Genomic DNA, 17,921 nt, shown 5'->3' on the forward strand with positions numbered 1-17,921 from the left:
GTAATGGTGACTACTGCTTGCTTGTGTGCTCGCTCGTTGGATGATGCGGGGACAACGGCAGATATGGGTCTTACCCGGCGGTGTCAAGTCGGCAACGATTAATGCGATTAATGCGCTCGTGTCGCCGTCTCTCTGTCTCTTGACCTCGGAGGTCAAGTACATGACTCATTGTTTCAGGACACCCTGTGTTGCCTGACTGCCTCTAGCACGTATTATTATGAGGTCTACAGAATGTATGTACAAACGAGCAGGACTGAAAGTGAGCAGTATGTTAGATAGGGCGGTGGCTACCCTGTGGCTGCTGGGGCTGCGGCATCTCGGATCATCGGCCGGAGAGAACAGTTACTTGAGGTGGCCGCGCCTATCGTTTTTTCGCACGCTGTAATAAGGGTAACGCATGGGTTGTCCAAACATGCTGCTATCTCTTCCTGCGTCGATGCTGGAACGTTGGCTGATTTAGAAATTATCGCTACATGGCTGCTTAGGACGTACGAGAGGATCCCTCGCCGAAGAAGCCTCGGGAAACACGCCATGTATGGTTCAACATCCACATGCCAATCTAATGTCAACCGGAACTTTCGAAGTCTCGCAAACTTTGATCTCGACAACGCGCCATCTATTGCCGCACAGTCGTCTTCACTGAGCAGGATGTACGGGGGGAGTATCTTCCATTCGAGGGAGTAGCTTGCCATCCATCTTGCTTTGACAAAATTGACTGTTACTTCTTGCATCGCTGAGGTGGCAACTGTGCGCAGTAACTTCGGAATCCAGACCGATGCGGGCACAGATGCGGTGTCATTTATGATAAGTTCCTTGAGATTTTGTCTCGTACCCATCCCCCCGTATCCGCACCCCACCACCGCGAAAAGGGGGTCTGGGGCAGTTAGATAGGCGCACCCCCCCCTGGCTTAAGCGCCATGCAAGCGCCGGAATGTAACGGTCACAGTAGGCTTCTGGTACCTAGAAATGATGCGATCTTTGATCGCTTTCCAAATCCGGTACTCACACCTAGCAGGTCGTGCTCGAGACTGGTGGACGCTACATTGTGGTCTGCCACAGAATCTCAAATTTACTTGTTTCAAGCATCTTAGATAAGCCTCATATACTATATACACCAGCAACCTAAGTATTTCATGAGATATACCCCTCCAGTAACATCATGAGGATGCCACAGATACTGAAAGGAGAAGTTGCAGCTTTCATCATGATGCTTTCCACATGATACTTTATTTGGTCATGAGCTTGCAGGCTGATTTTGGCATAGATTTTTTTGTGTGGCCTTTCAAGTATTTTACAAGCTCAGGTATGCCTTTGTTGACACTTCCTCGAGCACGACCTGCTAGGTGTGAGTACCGGATTTGGAAAGCGATCAAAGATCGCATCATTTCTAGGTACCAGAAGCCTACTGTGACCGTTACATTCCGGCGCTTGCATGGCGCTTAAGCCAGGGGGGGGTGCGCCTATCTAACTGCCCCAGACCCCCTTTTCGCGGTGGTGGGGTGCGGATACGGGGGGATGGGTACGAGACAACTTGAGATTAATATTATGCGAAAGGTCGCAAGGTGATAGTTGTTGTGTCATGTCTTTGATTGATTCGCCTGTCGTGCTCTAAGAACTCCAAAAACCCTCAAAAATCCCAAAACTCACCATCAGCATACATTCGCAGGGTACGCAGGCCCTGGCCTGAGTGCCGGAGCAACCTGGAGCCTCCGTAATACGCGGCAAACAAATCCACGTCGAGTGATTCAAAGTGTTCGCCAGTAGATGTCGCAAGGAGGAGGTTAACGACATCTTCGTTGGGACAATCTTGCAGTGTAATACTAGTAAGCCGCAGGCGATTCGCTTGCGGAGGGAGGTCGCAGACATCAAATCCTCGCTTCCAGAATCTGACCTCGCTGCATGCAAGACTGCGAAGAGCGGGGATAGAAAGGATGAGCCGTCCAAGGTGAGCTACAGAGGCAAACTTGGCGTTGGAGAGCGAGAGACTGGTTATGGCCGGAAACGCCGAAATGCAGATAATTGAGCGGTGGTCGAAACTGATGTTGTGAATATCCGTTCCCTCAAAGACGAGGGATCTGAGCACAGGCATCCTCCTCGTGAGCATCATGAGGAAGGCGAACACATGCCATGTGTATTCCGCCCGACCTGGATACGCTCGCTCTTCGTAGACATTTAGACATTGAACCAGATTGGCCATGTCCGGGTGTGCATCCAACAAATGGGCGAATTTGAACACCTGAGACGTATCTGAAAAGGCAACACGCCGTAGGATGTGGAAGCGGCTCCGGGGAAGCCAGGCTTTGCATGTCAGGGCGCACGCAAGGAGGGTCTCTTGATCATCTCGGATAGATTCTCTGTCATACCAGCCTTCGCCTTCACCGATGCAGCACTCATCAATGATGTGCTCGAACACCTCGATGGGGAATATCGGCGATGAGGTGTCGACAGTGGTCGGACTTGCCAGCGGAGACGCGGTATCGGTGGTAACCTGTAGACGAGACGATGAGAGCGGTTGCGAGAGGAAGATCGTCACTTACGGAGGAGGGCACGGAGAGCACAACCGACGCATCTTCGATAGTTCCAATATCGCTCATTCTACCAAGGAAACGTCGAGGTGTGCTGTGATGGGGGCGCGGTTTCACTCCGACAGAGCCGGCCATAGCCATATATCTGTACGATGCAGTCTGCAGAGCCTCCTTTCGTGATTAGCTATCAAGGTTCAATCTTCCGCGAGGCCGCGCACTGTATTACGCTTCCATCCCTCCAGTACCCTCGACGCCATGCCTGGGTATCACTGTCCACCGCTGGTGTGCAGCGCAGACGCAAATGCGCTTAATGAAAGCTATTCCCCTACGAATCTCACCAGATAACATTTTTGCGTAATCTGGGCGTGGCAAGCTCGCAAAAGACAATAATACCACTGTGCGTGGAGAAGCACCATCCCGGAATCATGTCCCTGGGCGACTAGACGAGCGTGGACTTACGTTCGCTTTTACATGTGGAATCGCGGTGCTATACCGCCATGTGACACTGTATATCCATCCATCCGGCACGAGAAGAGAGCAGGCGGTACCAACGACACATGGGCATGAAGGGTATTCGATATCGGATGGGCACTTCTGTCCACATGAGCGCCAAGGGGGACACAAAACGTTGTCTAGCAAACGATGATGCAAATGCAGAAGGAGTCCACAGTGCCAAACAACAATTGTTTGTTCGTTAGAAACAGTTCTAGAAAATGGTAGGGTGCACGGTTGGTCGACCTTTGTGCACAGTGACATGACGGGAAGTTGGGAAATGACGAAAATATAGGTGTGGTCGGAGGACAAGAAGTGATAGATACATACCTCTCAATGTCGTACGGCTATTTGCTGCTCGGAAACCTCCTGAATGTCCACTCTATGAGGAAAGAGCCGCTGAATACGACTCACACTGTACTGTACATGTATAAAATTCAGGGGGAATGCAGGCTGCCATCCTCAATAACACGAACAATGATCGCATACCTGAAACAGCGCAACCTTGCTCATCTTCACATGTTAGACAGGAAGCGGCTTACACTCCCAGAGGTTCACATCCGTGCACACCACAAGAGTTGTTCGTCTTGATACGATACATCTGCGGGACGATGTCGAGGGCAAGTCGACGTCGGGGGCATGCACCGCGCTCACATAGTTCGAGGCATCTCCTGAGGACGATGACGTCATCATCTTGTCCTCAGACCAATTACGGTACTGGATCACATGACCGCGTATGATACTCACACCGTGCGTTCTGTTCTTGATTTCTGACGTGTTTGTTGGCTACAAGCCGTGTCGAACAGCGTGGATTCTATTGTATTTAGTCCCGATACCTTACCACATACGGTCAATTCTTGCATTGAGTAAGTAGATGTAAGTGTATATTCTCATACCTCGGCTGCATCGACTGAGTCGAGCTCCGCAATATTTGGTCCTCAGACTATAACTGCAGGGAGCCTGACAGCATGAAAGCATTGTGGGCACCGGGATAGAACGAGTGGTTTGCATGCTTTCACCTCTATATCGGCACATATAATTTTCGCAGGGAAGCATCTATTGATCATGATTAGTGCATAGTGTTACAAAGCTCGTCCGGTCGAACCATGTGCCGACCTTGCCAGCCTCCGATATGAGCAACGGGACGCGCCTGCCTGTTGCCCTGTTCCGCAAAACCATGTGGGTATATTTCTTCGTATTCATTCGCCCCCGTACATAGATGTCGTCTCGGACACAGTATCCACCGCGTCGCTGTCCACTCCATTTACAGTCAGGTACATCTTCTCTCCCTCTCCCATCTCTTGCCCCACCCTCTCCGCACCAACACAGTACTTCAACAGCGAGCCCAGCACGAGTGGGATGACATCCTTGTCCACATCCTCGCCCCACAGCACATCCAGGTGCTCGTACCCGTGCAGCCGATACGCCTCCGTATGGTCCGGAAGCTCCCTCCGCATCACATCGATGTCCGCCAGAGAGTCCTCGTCGCCATACAGCAGCACGATTGGCGTCGTGATGTTGCGTGTCGGGAACCGTGCTGGCGCGTAGCTCGTCACCCCGCTGGGCCGGTGTCGCGCCGCCGCCTGCGCCATCGCTCCGCGCACGCTCGACACACGGATCACACGCTGCACATCGTCGTCGTACATCTGGAACTTTGCATTCCGCATGATCTGAAACCAGTGCACCACCGCCTTCGTCGACGCGTACGAGTACAGGTGCGAGTACGCCGCCAGACGCTGCAAATGCGTGATCCGCCGGGACCGCCAGCCAAACAGAAAGCGCATCGACAGCGTGATCGCAGCACTGAACACAGGAGGGTAGAGCAGCGCATTCCACGCGGGCACAGACGACATGATAGCCCTCCGCCCGAAGATCAGGAACAGCAGTGTCGGGCTCGCCTTCATCAGTCCGTCCACAATCGGCACAGCCAGACCCGCAGGAGAGATCGCCGGTGCCAGCGCGATGAACACGTTCACCTTTTCATTCAGCTGCGGGTGGATGCTCAGCGCCGCGAATGCCTGGGCAGTGCCCTGGCTGAACCCGACATACGACACGCTCGGCTCGCGCGTCACCCGAAGGATGTACTCGATGCTGTCCGGGATGTCGTGCCACGCATAGTCGTCGATGCTGAAGTCCCAGAATCGTGTCGAGTTCGGATTGTGGTGTATATTCTTGCGCGAGTATTTGTTCCCGCGGTTGTTCCCCAGCCACACATCGAACCCGCGGTCGGCCAGCGTGAACGCAACGCTGCGTGACGGGTCCGTCAGGCACACCCAGACCTCCGAATTCATGAGCAGCCCATGGTGGAGATACACAACTGGCTTGTTCATCGCTGCCCCACTGCGCGTGCAGCGCTCGCCTCGCCGCAGATGCAACCGATGCAGTCCAAGCAGATACCCGTCCTTGGTGAGCACAACATGCTCCTCGAAAGCATAGCCGAAGATCTCACACAGCCGCTCGAAGTCCGACGCACGCCGGATACGGTCTGCCAGCTGCTGCTGCCCCGACTTGGGAATGGGCGGGCCGACACAGAGATGGAAGAGAGAGCGCGAGCGATTATAGAACCATTGGATGACAGACTTTGGCAGGAATGCTATGATCGTGGTCAACAGGGTCTCTAGGACGACCATCAACGCGCCGACGAATATTGCGGTGTACTCGCGGGCGGTGAGCCGTCCGAGGAGCGGGATATAAGGCATGGCGAGGGTGGATCAGCAGCTGAGGTCATGGTCTGAGTTGAACAACAATGTTAAGCATAAGACGAACACACTACATACTCTGTGCTTGAGGTCGTCGCGGCAGATGGGCCCATGGATTTGCGCCCAATGAAGGCACGTTTGCTATGTCTGCCGTAGTGCGGCGTCCGGCCCCAGTGGACTCAGTTGAGGCGCGTCCTAGTTTGAGAGTATGGAACAAGGAAAGTAGTGTATGGGTGAGTCGCTTCAATCTGTATGCCAGGTCCGAATGGTCGTCTCTACCCGGGCGATGCGTCACTGGATATTGTCCGCTTAGTCAGCAATGATGGCGCTCAGGATCCGCCGCAGCCAAGTTCGATCATGTACGACCTCCACGGCTAGCCTACAGCAATATCATTACATTGGTTCTTGATGTATTCGATTGGGAGTCTATGCCGATACGGTCGAGATGACGCTGAGTAGCAACAGATAAGATCAGTCCGAGGCAATAAACTGCAAGGCGTCGGGCAAATTCACAGCAAGTTGAAGCACGGCCTAGAGCCTCAAGAATACATGATTGTTTGTATGTCCTGATGTGATAATCCAGGTAATGGAAGGTTATCAGGAAAGTCAGTGCGGTGATGCTGAATCCAGATCCGTGATCCGGCGTCTGCCTCCATAGTTGCCTTTCGTGGTCACGACGCCACAGCGGCACATCTCGCACCTACAGACTCCTAGGCTTCACCTGTGTCGAACGAATGGTAGATCAAACAGGAATTATCGTCTATGTATATTGCTATATCGCTGAATACATTATAAGACTCGGAATTCGCCTGTATCCCCGCCCGGGCTGTGTCTTTTGTCCTCCTGGCCGACGCGGAGTTCAAATCCACGCCCTTGTATTCTGTCCTTTTGCGTCTACCTCGAGCACAATACCAAGCAATAACGCCACGAGGCGGAATCTATATAGAAAAAGGCTGTGGTAATATATTAGATAAGATTCCCCTATTAAGACCTTGTCGTCAGTGGCGGTCCAAGCTCAACCACCTTGCGTTCCACCATATCCCACCCCTACCCCTCGCCACAACACACTCGACCGCACTTGCAATCGCACCTCTGCTAAACAGTGAGTACTGTTTGTTCATTCAGTCCATTTGCTTCTGTCAGCACCTGAACATTCGACGGGTTCAACCTGGGCTTTGGTGGGGGACATTGTGGCGTCGGTCCTCGACATCACCCGCGTGCCGTCGTTACAGTCGCCAGACACATAACTTTCAGCACACAGTAGTCATCGATGACTGACATTACTGGTTTCATCCTGCTCTAGCACCCCCTCATCCAGCAGCGATGTTGTTGCTTCAAATAGTAACCCAGCTCGGCATCGCTATCCTCACACTCATAACGCACCCCTCGACTTATGGAAACCCATACATACCTCTGACAATCGGAGCATTCATCGAAGCCGCGGTCCCTCACATCATCTTCATCGCTGATAACGCCGCGCACTCCTTCATGTGAGTGAGCTCAACATCTATGCGCCACATTAACTCACTTTGTTCATACAGCATGTCTGTTCCCTCTCTCCCGGCCCCTCCCACTCGCCATGCCATCTCAGGCCCTCCTGCGATAATACCGTCAAAGGATCTCATACTCTGGACACCCATTGGGCTCCCAGTGTCCGCAGGACTTCACATGCCGGCCCTCACGATACCCCCCATCCCGAGTCCGTCGAGCATCACGGAGGAGCGCACCCATCGGCCTACACCACAACTCGAATACCCCACGAAGGACCTCATCGTCTGGGAGAGGTACACAGCTGAATTGGTCAATGCAATCGAGCCAGTACCACTCGTCGCGTGTGGCATCATCATCGTATGCTGCGCCTGCGTCATGGCAATGGTCTTTCACTCCCGGTACTCAGACAAAGTCAAGGCACGCGTATCGGATGTTCTCGTAAGTGACCAGTCATCGAGTCCAACGACATCGGCTCACCATCTTCTTAGCCCACTGTCGCTCTCGACACAGATGCCGGTGCAGCCTCGCCGTTCAACGACGAGCTCGCGTTGAACGGCGAGGATGCCTCGGCGGACTTGTTCGACCAGGTATTCATCAACAACATCATCAGTGGCCCAGAACAGTTTGTCCATCCCAACGGTGAGTTGACAGTTATGTACTCTATACCATCGAAGCTGACAGTCTTTAAAGACACCCTCAGGGTCGCAGGCGAAACACTGCTGGAGGTTTCAAATGACAACGTCGACAACGGAACTACGCTCTCACCTGCCCAGATCACAGGTACTGCTCGCCGTTGTGTATGCATGAACACAACCCGCTGATACTATACGCATCCAGACCTATCCAATGGTCGTATGGCCTTATACCCACACACAACGGCCGCCAATCCCAATGGCGACGACGCTGAATATACCCAGGACATACGGGGCGAACATGCCCAGGTGAACACCGACGTTGCGCTAATCGAATCAAGCGCCCTAGTGGTAGGCACTGCTCACTACCAACGTGTTCGTCGAGCTGACGGTGCTGATCGAAATAGGATTTCTCGACGCTGGACACGGACATTTGTCCATTGGCACCAGTACTACCCCAACAGAGTGGCCAAACCACCGTGCTCCATCCCGCATCCGCTGACACAATGGCTGGCGGATCCCCGCTCACCGTCACAAACCCGCTCAGCACGCTCCTGATATCCTCAACACGGGAAGCATGCGAGGAATATGCGAGACGGTGCAAGGCAATCTCCGCCAGCACAGGCAAGTGGAAAACCAAGGACCTCACGCTCACCTTGCCACAACCTGCCAGTGCGCAAGTCGTACAGCATATGGCAGAGCATGCCAACATCATCAGTGTGGGGCGTCAACAAGCGGCAGAACTGCGCCAGCGATGCGAAGAACAGTTTGCCGAGCTAAAGAAGCAGTGCGCCGAAGCCGACAGTTGTATCGCTGAGTTGGATCGAGAAGATGCCGAATTGGAGCAAGACGTCAAGCTGTTGGAACAGGAGGACGCGCGGGCTGAGGAGGAACGCAAACGCCTAGCGGAAGACACGGTAATGCTGCAACGCGCGCGTGCACAGCTAGCGGCGGAGAGCGTGAAGGACGAAAACGTCGAGCAATCCGGAGCAGAGGTCTGCGAGGCACTTCCTCGGGTGGACGAGCAAGGGAGTGAGGATCTGCGACAGACGCAGCTGTCGGGAAGCGGCACAACGCCATCGGATGAGCATAATCCAGTAAATGAGCCACTCCAGGACGATCTCGAAGAAAGCGAGGAGGAATTCCACAGGTTGCTGAGGGAAAGCGAGAGTCAGGCAGGGCAGGAGCGATGCGAGGAGAGCACGATAGGCGAGAGCACCGAGCCATGCGAAGAGGTCGATGCGATCAAGACAGAACACGACCGGTCGATAGAGCACGATGGGGACGAGGCGGAAATTCGGAGCGAAGGAGCCTCGCTGGAGTACGCGCAGCATCTAGTCGACGACCTGGACGCAGACGAGCAAGGCGATGTGGCCAACGATCAAACTCATCAAACAGAGGAGCAGGAAGATGATTGGCGGAGAGCGTTCGAAGAGCGCTATGGTCCACTCGATGATCCTTCCTCCACAGCCAGTGTTACGACATCCTCACCTCAGACCTCGTCGAGCGAATGTCATCCACCAATTTGCGAGCAAGATGCTCATGGCCGACACGAAACAGTTGAGGGTCAAACGCGCCAACCTCGGGATGAGTCATACATTATCTATGAAACAAGTCCTCCAAATCCGACCCCCAACGCTTCATCGTCGCATGCACCGATGCCGCTGGTGTTCAAGGACTGTGATGCGATGCCGCCCATCGCTCCCAGCAGACCTTGGCCGCTGCCAACACCCGCTTTGCCTCACATCCGGCCTGACATCTGGTCCTCACGCGAACAGATCGACGTCGTTCCACCTCCGACATCGCTCATGTCGCTGCACGAAAGCCCAGGCGACAAAAGCGAGCAAACTGTGCGTTCAGCGAACGTGCAGTCTGGCTCACCCATATCGCCACAGGTCGCCAGCGCGCCCAGACGCACAAGACGGCTACTGGGAACCATGCCACGCGCATTCGCACTTGCAATGGATCAGGGTAAGAGCAGGAGACGATAGGTCGTCCAGGCACGAACTTCGACCATCCTCTCTGTAAGTCATTGTTCTTGAGTCCTCGCGCTGTACGCTTATCACCTGCACAGAATCCGGGTGAGTAGCTGACCGCACAGTCGTCTCGGCTTGTTCGATTCCACGTACTATATGGTGTGTGCCTGTTCCTTGCCCATCTCCAAACCCGCCTCGCTCATTTTGAATCCCCTCTCGCCCCTCTAGCTCGGTCCTAGCTGCTTGCCACCTTCGCATACCCACGCGTTCCTTGCTATGCCTCAAGTCCCCTTTATACCCCCATTCCTCGTCGCTGATACCTGGCATACCTGCACCTGTTTCCACATCGTACGCCCCCCTCGCCAGTCTTTGAGCATACCTCCATTCAATACTTTCCTGCGGCTTCCTCTGTATCATATTCACAATACAGCATCACGTATCCTCGGTCGATTGTGATTTTGGAACAGAATTGGTAGTGATGTGTGCTTCCTCTATTCGCATGAACATTGTCCTTTGTGTGTTGATATGCTAGCTAATGTAGTGCGATCGCCCACACGAGGCGATCTCGCTCACCGTTGAGCAGTATCTTGAGCGAGCAGCCCACACATCGAAGATGCTCGGTCCACAAAGGCTGTCTCTGAAGTGAGCATCTCACCGAGGCGCAAGGGTCTAGGAGGAGCCGCGTAGAGCGACCAGTAGTCGCACAGAATAGGAAAGAGCTTGCAATAGCTGACAGGTGAATGGCGTTGAGACTGGAAAGGGATCGTCGAAAGAGTCGCTGGCACGTGACGAGACGCGTCAGGATGCGTCGCAGTTTATCCAGTTCATGTCCTGCAACTCTTCGATGTTATCAGCGATCCAAGCGTTCAACGTTCAGCATCTACGCTACTGACAATTTGCTGTTTGATATCTATTTCAATGTGCCTGGGATTTATGAACCTTCCCGGCGTCACCTGTCGCGCGACTGGCCCTCCTCACCCCTCTAAGTCAGTTATCGTTGGTGTAGCGATGGACTACACGTTGACACTACAAATGCGAGTCGTGCGGTGTTGTGTATTATATTTGACGCAAATTTTAGCCACCATGACATATTTCCCGAATCATCATCTTGTCTCGCGAGTCTCCCATTTATGGCACAGACCACTCCCGTGATATCGATATGTACGTCCCATATATTATCTCTTTCAATGATGTATGTCCTGTCTAACGAATGTTCATCCACTTTTGTTGTGAGCAATCTGCAACGGGTCACATGTCCAATGTGATCCCCATAACCTTTTGGGGGACTACCTGTTGTCGTTATGCGAAAGGAAACTGCGTGTGGTAATCTGGAGTCGAGGTCTCACTCCTGATCCAATGTCTTCCCTTCTCGCGCGCGTGAGCTGTATAGACAAAGATGTGCCATCGTACAAAGAATCTATCCTCGTCATCATCCATGCGCAATACTCAGGTCGGTGAAGTATCTACCCAATGGACACATTCCATGGAATTGTGTGCTTATATGATGCAGAAAGGTTGTCAGTCTCTTCCTTTCGCAGCCTGAACAGGAGCAGTAGGCACAATCACAGACGAGATCATCTTCATCTTACGTTTCAAGGCGGTCTGGGTGTGGCAAAGTATGATACCTGAGCACGAGTGGAACCAGCAGCGTAAGCGCTTGTGTTCAGAAACGAGCAAAGGCGGGCTTTTCCTTATGCGGCCCCTTGCGTCAGCACTCATGGAGACAATTATGGCGCGGTGACACAGCCGAGATGGGGCAGGGACGGAATGGCGCGGAGCAGCCGCTCAAACTGATGACGGACGCGAACTGCACGCTACACAGCGAGAGCGTGGTGGCGGTGGTGAGTTCCGCGAGGCACAGGGTGCAGCACTGCCGCAAGGCCATGGCACCCAAGGAGCAGCAGCAGAATCCAAGGCGCACGACAGCGGGCAGTCGGCGGGGCCCAATTCGGAGTCGTCGAGGACGGAGGCCGCCATTGACGGTGAGGCTGTCCGCCAGCGCGCCCATGTGCAGATGCGCGCGCGGCAGGTGGATGAAGCGGATAAGTTGGGACTGGTCGGAGAGGGCGATCTTGTGCAGGAGATGCGGCCGGCTCCATGCCCTGCACGTCAAGGCGCAAGCCGAGAGGGCCGTATCACGACGCGCCACAGGCTGCAGCGGAGGCCGTCTTCGGATGATCCGGACGCGGACCGCGACTCCTGGCCCCGCCCGGCTTTCCACGCCCCGGGGTCGGCGCCCCCTGTGCTGTGCATGCGTAGTTGTGTATGCGCGCGGGGCCGCGCATGAGGATCCGCCGGGCGGAGGCGCTGCTGTGCAGCACGATACCGCGGTCGGCGGCGGACACGCGTGGCGGTGGCAGGTAGGTCCAGCGTGTGCGGCCGCGCGCAGACCGCGTGGCGGGTGCGCGCTGCGGGGTGCGGGCCCAGACCCGCCGCATTCCGCGCCTCCGCGGCCATGGTGTGCACAAAACGGTGCTCTCGCACGAAGAGCCAGCTCAAAGGGTGCATGCATGCTGAGCGTGTGCGCTGGGTGGTCCGGCGGGCGCCACTTCCGGATGCGCGGAGAGGTGCTGAGAGGATGGAACAGGTCCTGGCGGGCACACGTCTGCGCGGAAACGCCATTGCAGGTGTTGGTCTACCCGGGCGGCCATACCGCACAAGTCCGGTGAGTGCCCATGGTATTACGGCAAAGATACATGACGATATGCGCGGGGTGTATATGCGGGTATAGTCTATGTCAGGGCTACAGATCGAGGCGCGGCGCACGGGGTCCTGCGTGGCGCACGGGACGCAGCTACGCGAACAGCTCGGTCTCTGCAGGCGGGTGGCGGAATGCCCTGCAGGCGGGACGGCGGCCGCCGGCGCGGCGGCAGCGCCAGCAGCGGTGCATGGCGTGCTGTGCGTCCTGGAAGCGCTGTTCGGCGTCGGCGTGGGCGTGGGCGCGGGGCGGGCGGCGCGCGAGGCGCTGGAGCGCGGCGACGACCCGAGCGCGGACATGCGGCTGAGGTGCGGGCGCGTCGACGAGGAGCTCGTCGAGCGCGGGGAGGACGAGGTGCGGGCAGGAGAGCGGGGGCGCGGGGAACGCCGTGGGGAGGGACTCGGCGCGGGCGTGCGTGGGGCGGGTCTCCTTCTGGGCGTGCGTGGGGCGGGTCTCCTTCTGGGCGTGCGTGGGGCGGGTCTCCTTCTGGGCGTACGGCGGCGGCGCGTGGCGGGGCGGCAGGTTGGAGAAGGAGAGGGAGGAGGAGAGGGGGATGGCGAGTGCGGTGCCGGGGCGGCCGGGGCGGATGAAGCGGACGTCGAGGTTCATGCCGAGGCGCGGGCTGAGCTCGGTGGAGGGGGCGGCGGGGAAGTAGGCGATGCAGGCGACGGAGTCGGCGTGGACGAGTGCATTCTTGGGTGTGCTGAGACGCTTGGGGGTGGCGCGGGGGGCGGTGGACGGGTCGGGGGCGGGAGTGGACTTGAGACGGTGGAGGAAGCCCATGGTGCGGTGCGGCTAGGCGAGGTGGGGCGTGTGGAAGTAGAGGACGGGACGGAGGCTGGTATGGAGGCCATTATGAGTGCAGCGGAGAATGGGGAGGCTGACCCCGTGTGGCTGGACACTATGCCACAAGCTGTGGTGGATGCATGTAGCTCATCACATGGCCCCGGACATAGGACACAGCAGAGGGTCCAAGTAGTGGACAGGTGTGGCATTCAGCAGCATTGGGCTATTAGGGCGCTGCAATTGGGTGTCACCGCCCGTGGCGTCTCCCGATCATGATCGGCGCACGTGGCTGCACCTTCCGCCTCGCTCGCCTGGTCATATAACGGCAGACTTTGAGAATCGGACGCCACCATGTCCCTCCCTCCGGAACTCGATCGGCCGCTCGACGTCCTCCTCATCGACAACTTCGACTCCTTCACCTGGAATCTCTACCAGTCGCTCTGTCTCCTCGGCGCAGATGTGACCGTCATTCGCAACGACGCCATCACCCCCGACGCCCTTCCCAGCCTGCAAATCCGCTCTCTCATCATCTCCCCGGGCCCAGGCCACCCCTCCACCGACTCGGGCATCTCCCGCGACGCCATCCGATTCTTCACCGGCAAGGTCCCCGTCCTCGGCGTGTGCATGGGCCTGGAGTGTTTGGTCGATGTCTTTGGCGGGCAGATCGCGTGAGCCGCCTTCATCTTCTCTCATTTCCAAGTAGCCGCGGTCTGCGTTTGTTACAGATAAAGCCCTGCCTGATAAAGTGCTTGACTGCTCCGTGCTGCGCACACACTTCAGCGCGAGAAGCGCAAACGGTATTCATTTTTCACAGCATGTGAATCTCTTGCACACACCCCATGGGCCCCTTGACACACACGTTTGCCTGTCCGCCGCCGTGTTCGTCTGCGCCGTTCATTACCGCTACCCGATCACGAACGTCTGCCGTTCGCGATGTCTCTCATTCTCACGCGGAAATGCCCCCATCGAGCTGTCTCGCGTGTTCAGTAGGTGTCTTTGACGGGCATATCGCGTCAGCTGCCTTCTTCTTTTTTATTCCCAAGTAGCCACGGTCTTTTCGGACATGAGGACCACGAGTGTCTCAGCTGAAGCCGTGGCTAATACGGTGCCTGAGACGGCTCTGCACCATGCACCGTGCACAGACGTGAACATACACTCCAGCGCGAGAAGTGCAAGTGGCTTCCATCATGGTAGCATGTAGGAAATCGAGCGCGAGCTATCTATTGTACGGTATTCGATGTGGAGGCAAGTGGGCATTTCTGCTCATGGGCTGGCATGGGCCCCTTGACACATGTTTGCCTGTATTTCTGTCCGCTGCCGTGCTTATCTGCACCGTTCATGACCGCTATTGCGTCTGCCATTCACGACGTCGCTCCACGGAAATGCCCCCAGCATATGCTCTTCATCCCGTACTCATCTCCGCTCACAGGTACGCCGGCGAGATCATGCACGGCAAGGTCTCCCAGATCCGGCACGACGGCCGCGGCGTGTTCGCGGGCCTGCCGCAGCTCATCAAGTCCACGCGCTACCACTCCCTCTCCGCGAGCACGTCCTCGCTCCCGCCGACGCTCGCGGTGACCGCGACGACGCAGGAGAGCGGCGTGATCATGGGCGTGCGCCACCGCGAGTACACGATGGAGGCCGTGCAGTACCACCCGGAGAGCATCCTGTCGGAGGGCGGCGACGCGCTGCTGCGCAACTTCCTGCGCCTGCGCGGCGGGTCGTGGGCGGAGAACTCGGCGTTTGGGGTGTCCGCGGACGAAGAGAGCGCGCCGGACAGCGCGGCCCACGGCCACGCGAGCACGTCGGCCTCGGCTGCGGCCGCGGCCGTGGGGGCGGGGGCGGCGAGCGCAAAGGTGCCGACGATCCTGGAGAAGATCTACGCGCAGCGGATGCGCGACGTGGAGGCGGCGAAGCTCGTGCCGGGGACGACGGCCGCGGACCTGCAGACGCTGCTCGACCTGTCGCTCGCGCGGCCGCTGACGTCGTTCGTCGACGCACTCACGGCGGGGCCGGGCGCGCCCGCGCTGATGGCGGAGATCAAGCGGGCGTCGCCGTCCAAGGGCGCGATCGCACTGGGCACGAACGCGGCGCAGCAGGCGCTGACATACGCGCTGGCGGGCGCACGCGTGATCTCGGTGCTCACGGAGCCGACGTGGTTCAAGGGCACGCTGGCGGACATGCGGGCGGCGCGCGAGGCGGTGGACGCGCTGCCGCGGCGGCCGGCGATCCTGCGCAAGGACTTCATCTTCGACGAGTACCAGGTGCTGGAGGCGCGCGTGCACGGCGCGGACACGGTGCTGCTGATCGACGCGGTCGTACACTGATGCTCTGTGATTAGCCTGCGCGACGGTCGTCACGGGCTGGTAATTGGCGAGATGAGCGCGAGATGAGCTCGGATCGCGTGAGCGTGCGAGGAACGACCAGGTGGAATTCAAGAGATACGCCATTGCAGAGGATGTAGAGAGCGCAGGGGATGTGGAAGCGCAGGGGATGTGGAGAGCGCAGGGGATGTAGAGAGCGCAGGGGATGTGGAGAGCGCAGGGGATATGGAGAGCGCGGGGGATATGGAGAGCGCGGGGGATATGGAGAGCGCGGGGGATGTGGAGCGCAGGGGGTTGAAAGAGCGCACTGATGTTAGGGACCACACGGGACATTGGCAACGAGATATATTACAAGGCCTCACACTGTAGTACTACATGAATATATTTCTGTCCCCCCGGTCTCGCATTGAACTCGAATGTCGTGAAGGTGTACAACAAATTACCAATTTGCCACTCTACAGCAACTCGCAACTCGCACATCCTCGCGCCCATGATCTGCAGGAACGTCAAATGCGGTATACTCTCCGCACTGTGACTGATCGAGCCCTGACGACAAGTGACCAGCCTGCAAAACAGCAGCCCGGTCACCCGTGTACATCAGACATAGTGACCCGCAAATGAAAGGACCTACCGGAATGGCAGCCCGCGAGTGTCGCTGCCAGACAGGCACAAAGGATGCGCTGCCCGTAGACATGCCAATAACAGTGGTAGAGTCTCGCACCCGGGGCGATGATTGTCCGACAGGACTTACTCGAAACTGGGCCGGTTGATTTCGATGCCGCTGCCGTGGAACGCCTTGTTATGGCCTGGACTGCTCGCGGCCTCAAGAATGCACAATGGGCTGCACAATTAGAGGCTAGTCGCCTCGCTGAAGACGAATGCCTCCTACAGGACGCCTCGGCTTGCAGGCAAGCTGACGATGCTGCCGCTGAGGAGGCTCGCCTCGCGCGTGAACGAAAATGCCCCCGTCTCGGTAAAATACATTTGCACCCACTCAGACGCTTGTTCAGGTAAGCTGTTCCTCGACGTTCTATAGGGTTGAGAGCGCCGCCATATACAGTATGTGGTCTGCAAAAAGAAATTAGTTCCCCAGCTCCGTAGCAGTACAAATGAGGCTCCAGGCGTGCTCACCGAGACTCAATCTGCCCGCACCGGATGTCAACTCTTCCACGTCGCACATCTGAATCCTCATACAAACAGTCCACGTGCCAGTCTCCCTCGACCCTGGACTAGCCCAGTGACTCAATCAGCCTGTCAACAGGGAGAAGGGTTCTTTACTTACTGCACCATAGTCTGACCATGGTAATCTACTGGTCTCGTGGCTGGTTCGCTATTTGAACAGATTGGAGACAGTCGAGCAACCATGCCATCTTGATGTGTTGAACATCCTCTGGGATGTTGCCGCACAAGAGAATGAACAGACAGGGGTGGAAAGGATGCTAGGTCGACTTGAACATTCTGCTGATAAGCACACAAGCAGAGATTGGGCATAGTGACAATAGACGGAGTGCATCTCACCGTCAAATGGTCCGCTGATATATCAATCTTGCTACCCACATCATGTGACAACACTTTGGCAAGACCACCCGAATTGGTCATGGTCGAGAACATGCAAATATCAAATTGACATCTCACGTTCACACACAATGTCAGCAACGCGCTTAGTCTCAGGACATGCACCAGGCTCAATTCAAGCCCTTTTGTAGAAACGAGTGTCGGCGTCGGGTTCAAACAAGCGAGCGCAAAGGTTTACGGAAGCAAGCGGCACGGGAAAAGATCAAATACGAAGTGGTTTGTCTCGTCCTCGGGATGGTGTCGCGACTTGAGGTCAAGCGACAGGGGAAAACCTAGAAGGCTGGGGGCGTTCGACTAGTTCTCACCGAAGCGATGGTGAGCAGTGCTCGAACCTAAGGCTAGGGACAAGAAATGTATTAGTTAGTTGTAAGGTAAGTAAGAGAATACAGGAGCTTACTGACCTAGGGACAAGAGGTCGAAACTGAGGTCCCTAGGGCAGCAGAGGCCGTCTTATATACATGGGGAGATAAGGGCAGGCTGTGCGCGTTGGTCCGTGCGCAGCTGGTCCGTGCGCAGCATGCTGACGCGGCCCCGGGGGCCGGTGAGTCAGAGAGGCTGTGTCAGCGGAGCCCGAGCTGTGCCACGCACTGCCGTCCTATCTAATCTGATTGTACAGTAGATATGATGTGTCCGTATCAGGCAAGTAGTACAGAGGTTGCGGGTTCGAGCCCGTGAAAAGGAAAAAATTAAAAAACGGCTAGACGCCGTACCAACTCGTGACAT

General features: G+C 56.5%; 6 protein-coding genes across 6 annotated transcripts; 2 read left to right on the top strand and 4 right to left on the bottom strand.

Annotated features, from left to right (window-relative positions):
• Positions 1-190: 190 nt before the first annotated feature.
• On the bottom strand, positions 191-2,693 carry POSPLADRAFT_1040225 (hypothetical protein). The gene is made up of 6 exons (XM_024477703.1): positions 2,538-2,693; positions 1,648-2,488; positions 1,524-1,598; positions 1,007-1,008; positions 493-812; positions 191-439 (listed from the first exon to the last, which is right to left on the bottom strand). The coding sequence occupies exons 1-6, from the start codon at positions 2,664-2,666 to the stop codon at positions 343-345; spliced, it is 1,464 nt and encodes a 487-aa protein (XP_024338686.1). The 5' UTR covers positions 2,667-2,693; the 3' UTR covers positions 191-342.
• Positions 2,694-4,216: 1,523 nt separating this feature from the next.
• Positions 4,217-5,716, bottom strand: POSPLADRAFT_1144889 (hypothetical protein; the record flags this gene model as incomplete). Its single annotated transcript, XM_024485740.1, has 2 exons — positions 4,217-4,577; positions 4,629-5,716. 2 exons carry the CDS (start codon positions 5,714-5,716, stop codon positions 4,217-4,219), a joined length of 1,449 nt encoding a protein of 482 aa, XP_024338687.1.
• Positions 5,717-7,039: 1,323 nt separating this feature from the next.
• Positions 7,040-9,830, top strand: POSPLADRAFT_1144245 (hypothetical protein; the record flags this gene model as incomplete). The annotated part of the gene is made up of 6 exons (XM_024485679.1): positions 7,040-7,206; positions 7,258-7,645; positions 7,696-7,846; positions 7,898-7,987; positions 8,045-8,190; positions 8,304-9,830. The coding sequence occupies 6 exons, from the start codon at positions 7,040-7,042 to the stop codon at positions 9,828-9,830; spliced, it is 2,469 nt and encodes an 822-aa protein (XP_024338688.1).
• Positions 9,831-11,523: 1,693 nt separating this feature from the next.
• On the bottom strand, positions 11,524-12,272 carry POSPLADRAFT_1057669 (hypothetical protein; the record flags this gene model as incomplete). Its single annotated transcript, XM_024480943.1, has 2 exons — positions 11,524-11,917; positions 11,965-12,272. The coding sequence occupies 2 exons, from the start codon at positions 12,270-12,272 to the stop codon at positions 11,524-11,526; spliced, it is 702 nt and encodes a 233-aa protein (XP_024338689.1).
• A 337-nt stretch (positions 12,273-12,609) lies between these two features.
• POSPLADRAFT_1034380 (hypothetical protein) lies at positions 12,610-13,296 on the bottom strand (the record flags this gene model as incomplete). Its single annotated transcript, XM_024477018.1, has 1 exon — positions 12,610-13,296. One exon carries the CDS (start codon positions 13,294-13,296, stop codon positions 12,610-12,612), a length of 687 nt encoding a protein of 228 aa, XP_024338690.1.
• Positions 13,297-13,650: 354 nt separating this feature from the next.
• Positions 13,651-15,626, top strand: POSPLADRAFT_1144365 (hypothetical protein; the record flags this gene model as incomplete). Its single annotated transcript, XM_024485693.1, has 3 exons — positions 13,651-13,967; positions 14,729-15,049; positions 15,149-15,626. The coding sequence occupies 3 exons, from the start codon at positions 13,651-13,653 to the stop codon at positions 15,624-15,626; spliced, it is 1,116 nt and encodes a 371-aa protein (XP_024338691.1).
• Between the last annotated feature and the right edge of the window lie 2,295 nt (positions 15,627-17,921).

Source organism: Postia placenta, assembly GCF_002117355.1.
Source record: "Postia placenta MAD-698-R-SB12 unplaced genomic scaffold POSPLAscaffold_8, whole genome shotgun sequence".
NCBI classification, from domain to species: domain Eukaryota; kingdom Fungi; phylum Basidiomycota; class Agaricomycetes; order Polyporales; family Adustoporiaceae; genus Rhodonia; species Rhodonia placenta.

Bases quoted from the DNA above. Each gene is read 5' to 3' on its own strand.
- POSPLADRAFT_1040225 (XM_024477703.1), bottom strand. From the start codon at position 2,666: ATGGCTATGGCCGGCTCTGTCGGAGTGAAACCGCGCCCCCATCACAGC. The intron at 2,489-2,537 runs GTAAGTGACGAT...TCTCGTCTACAG, and splicing joins TGCTCTCCGTGCCCTCCTCC to GTTACCACCGATACCGCGTC. The intron at 1,599-1,647 runs GTGAGTTTTGGG...AGAGCACGACAG, and splicing joins CCTGCGAATGTATGCTGATG to GCGAATCAATCAAAGACATG.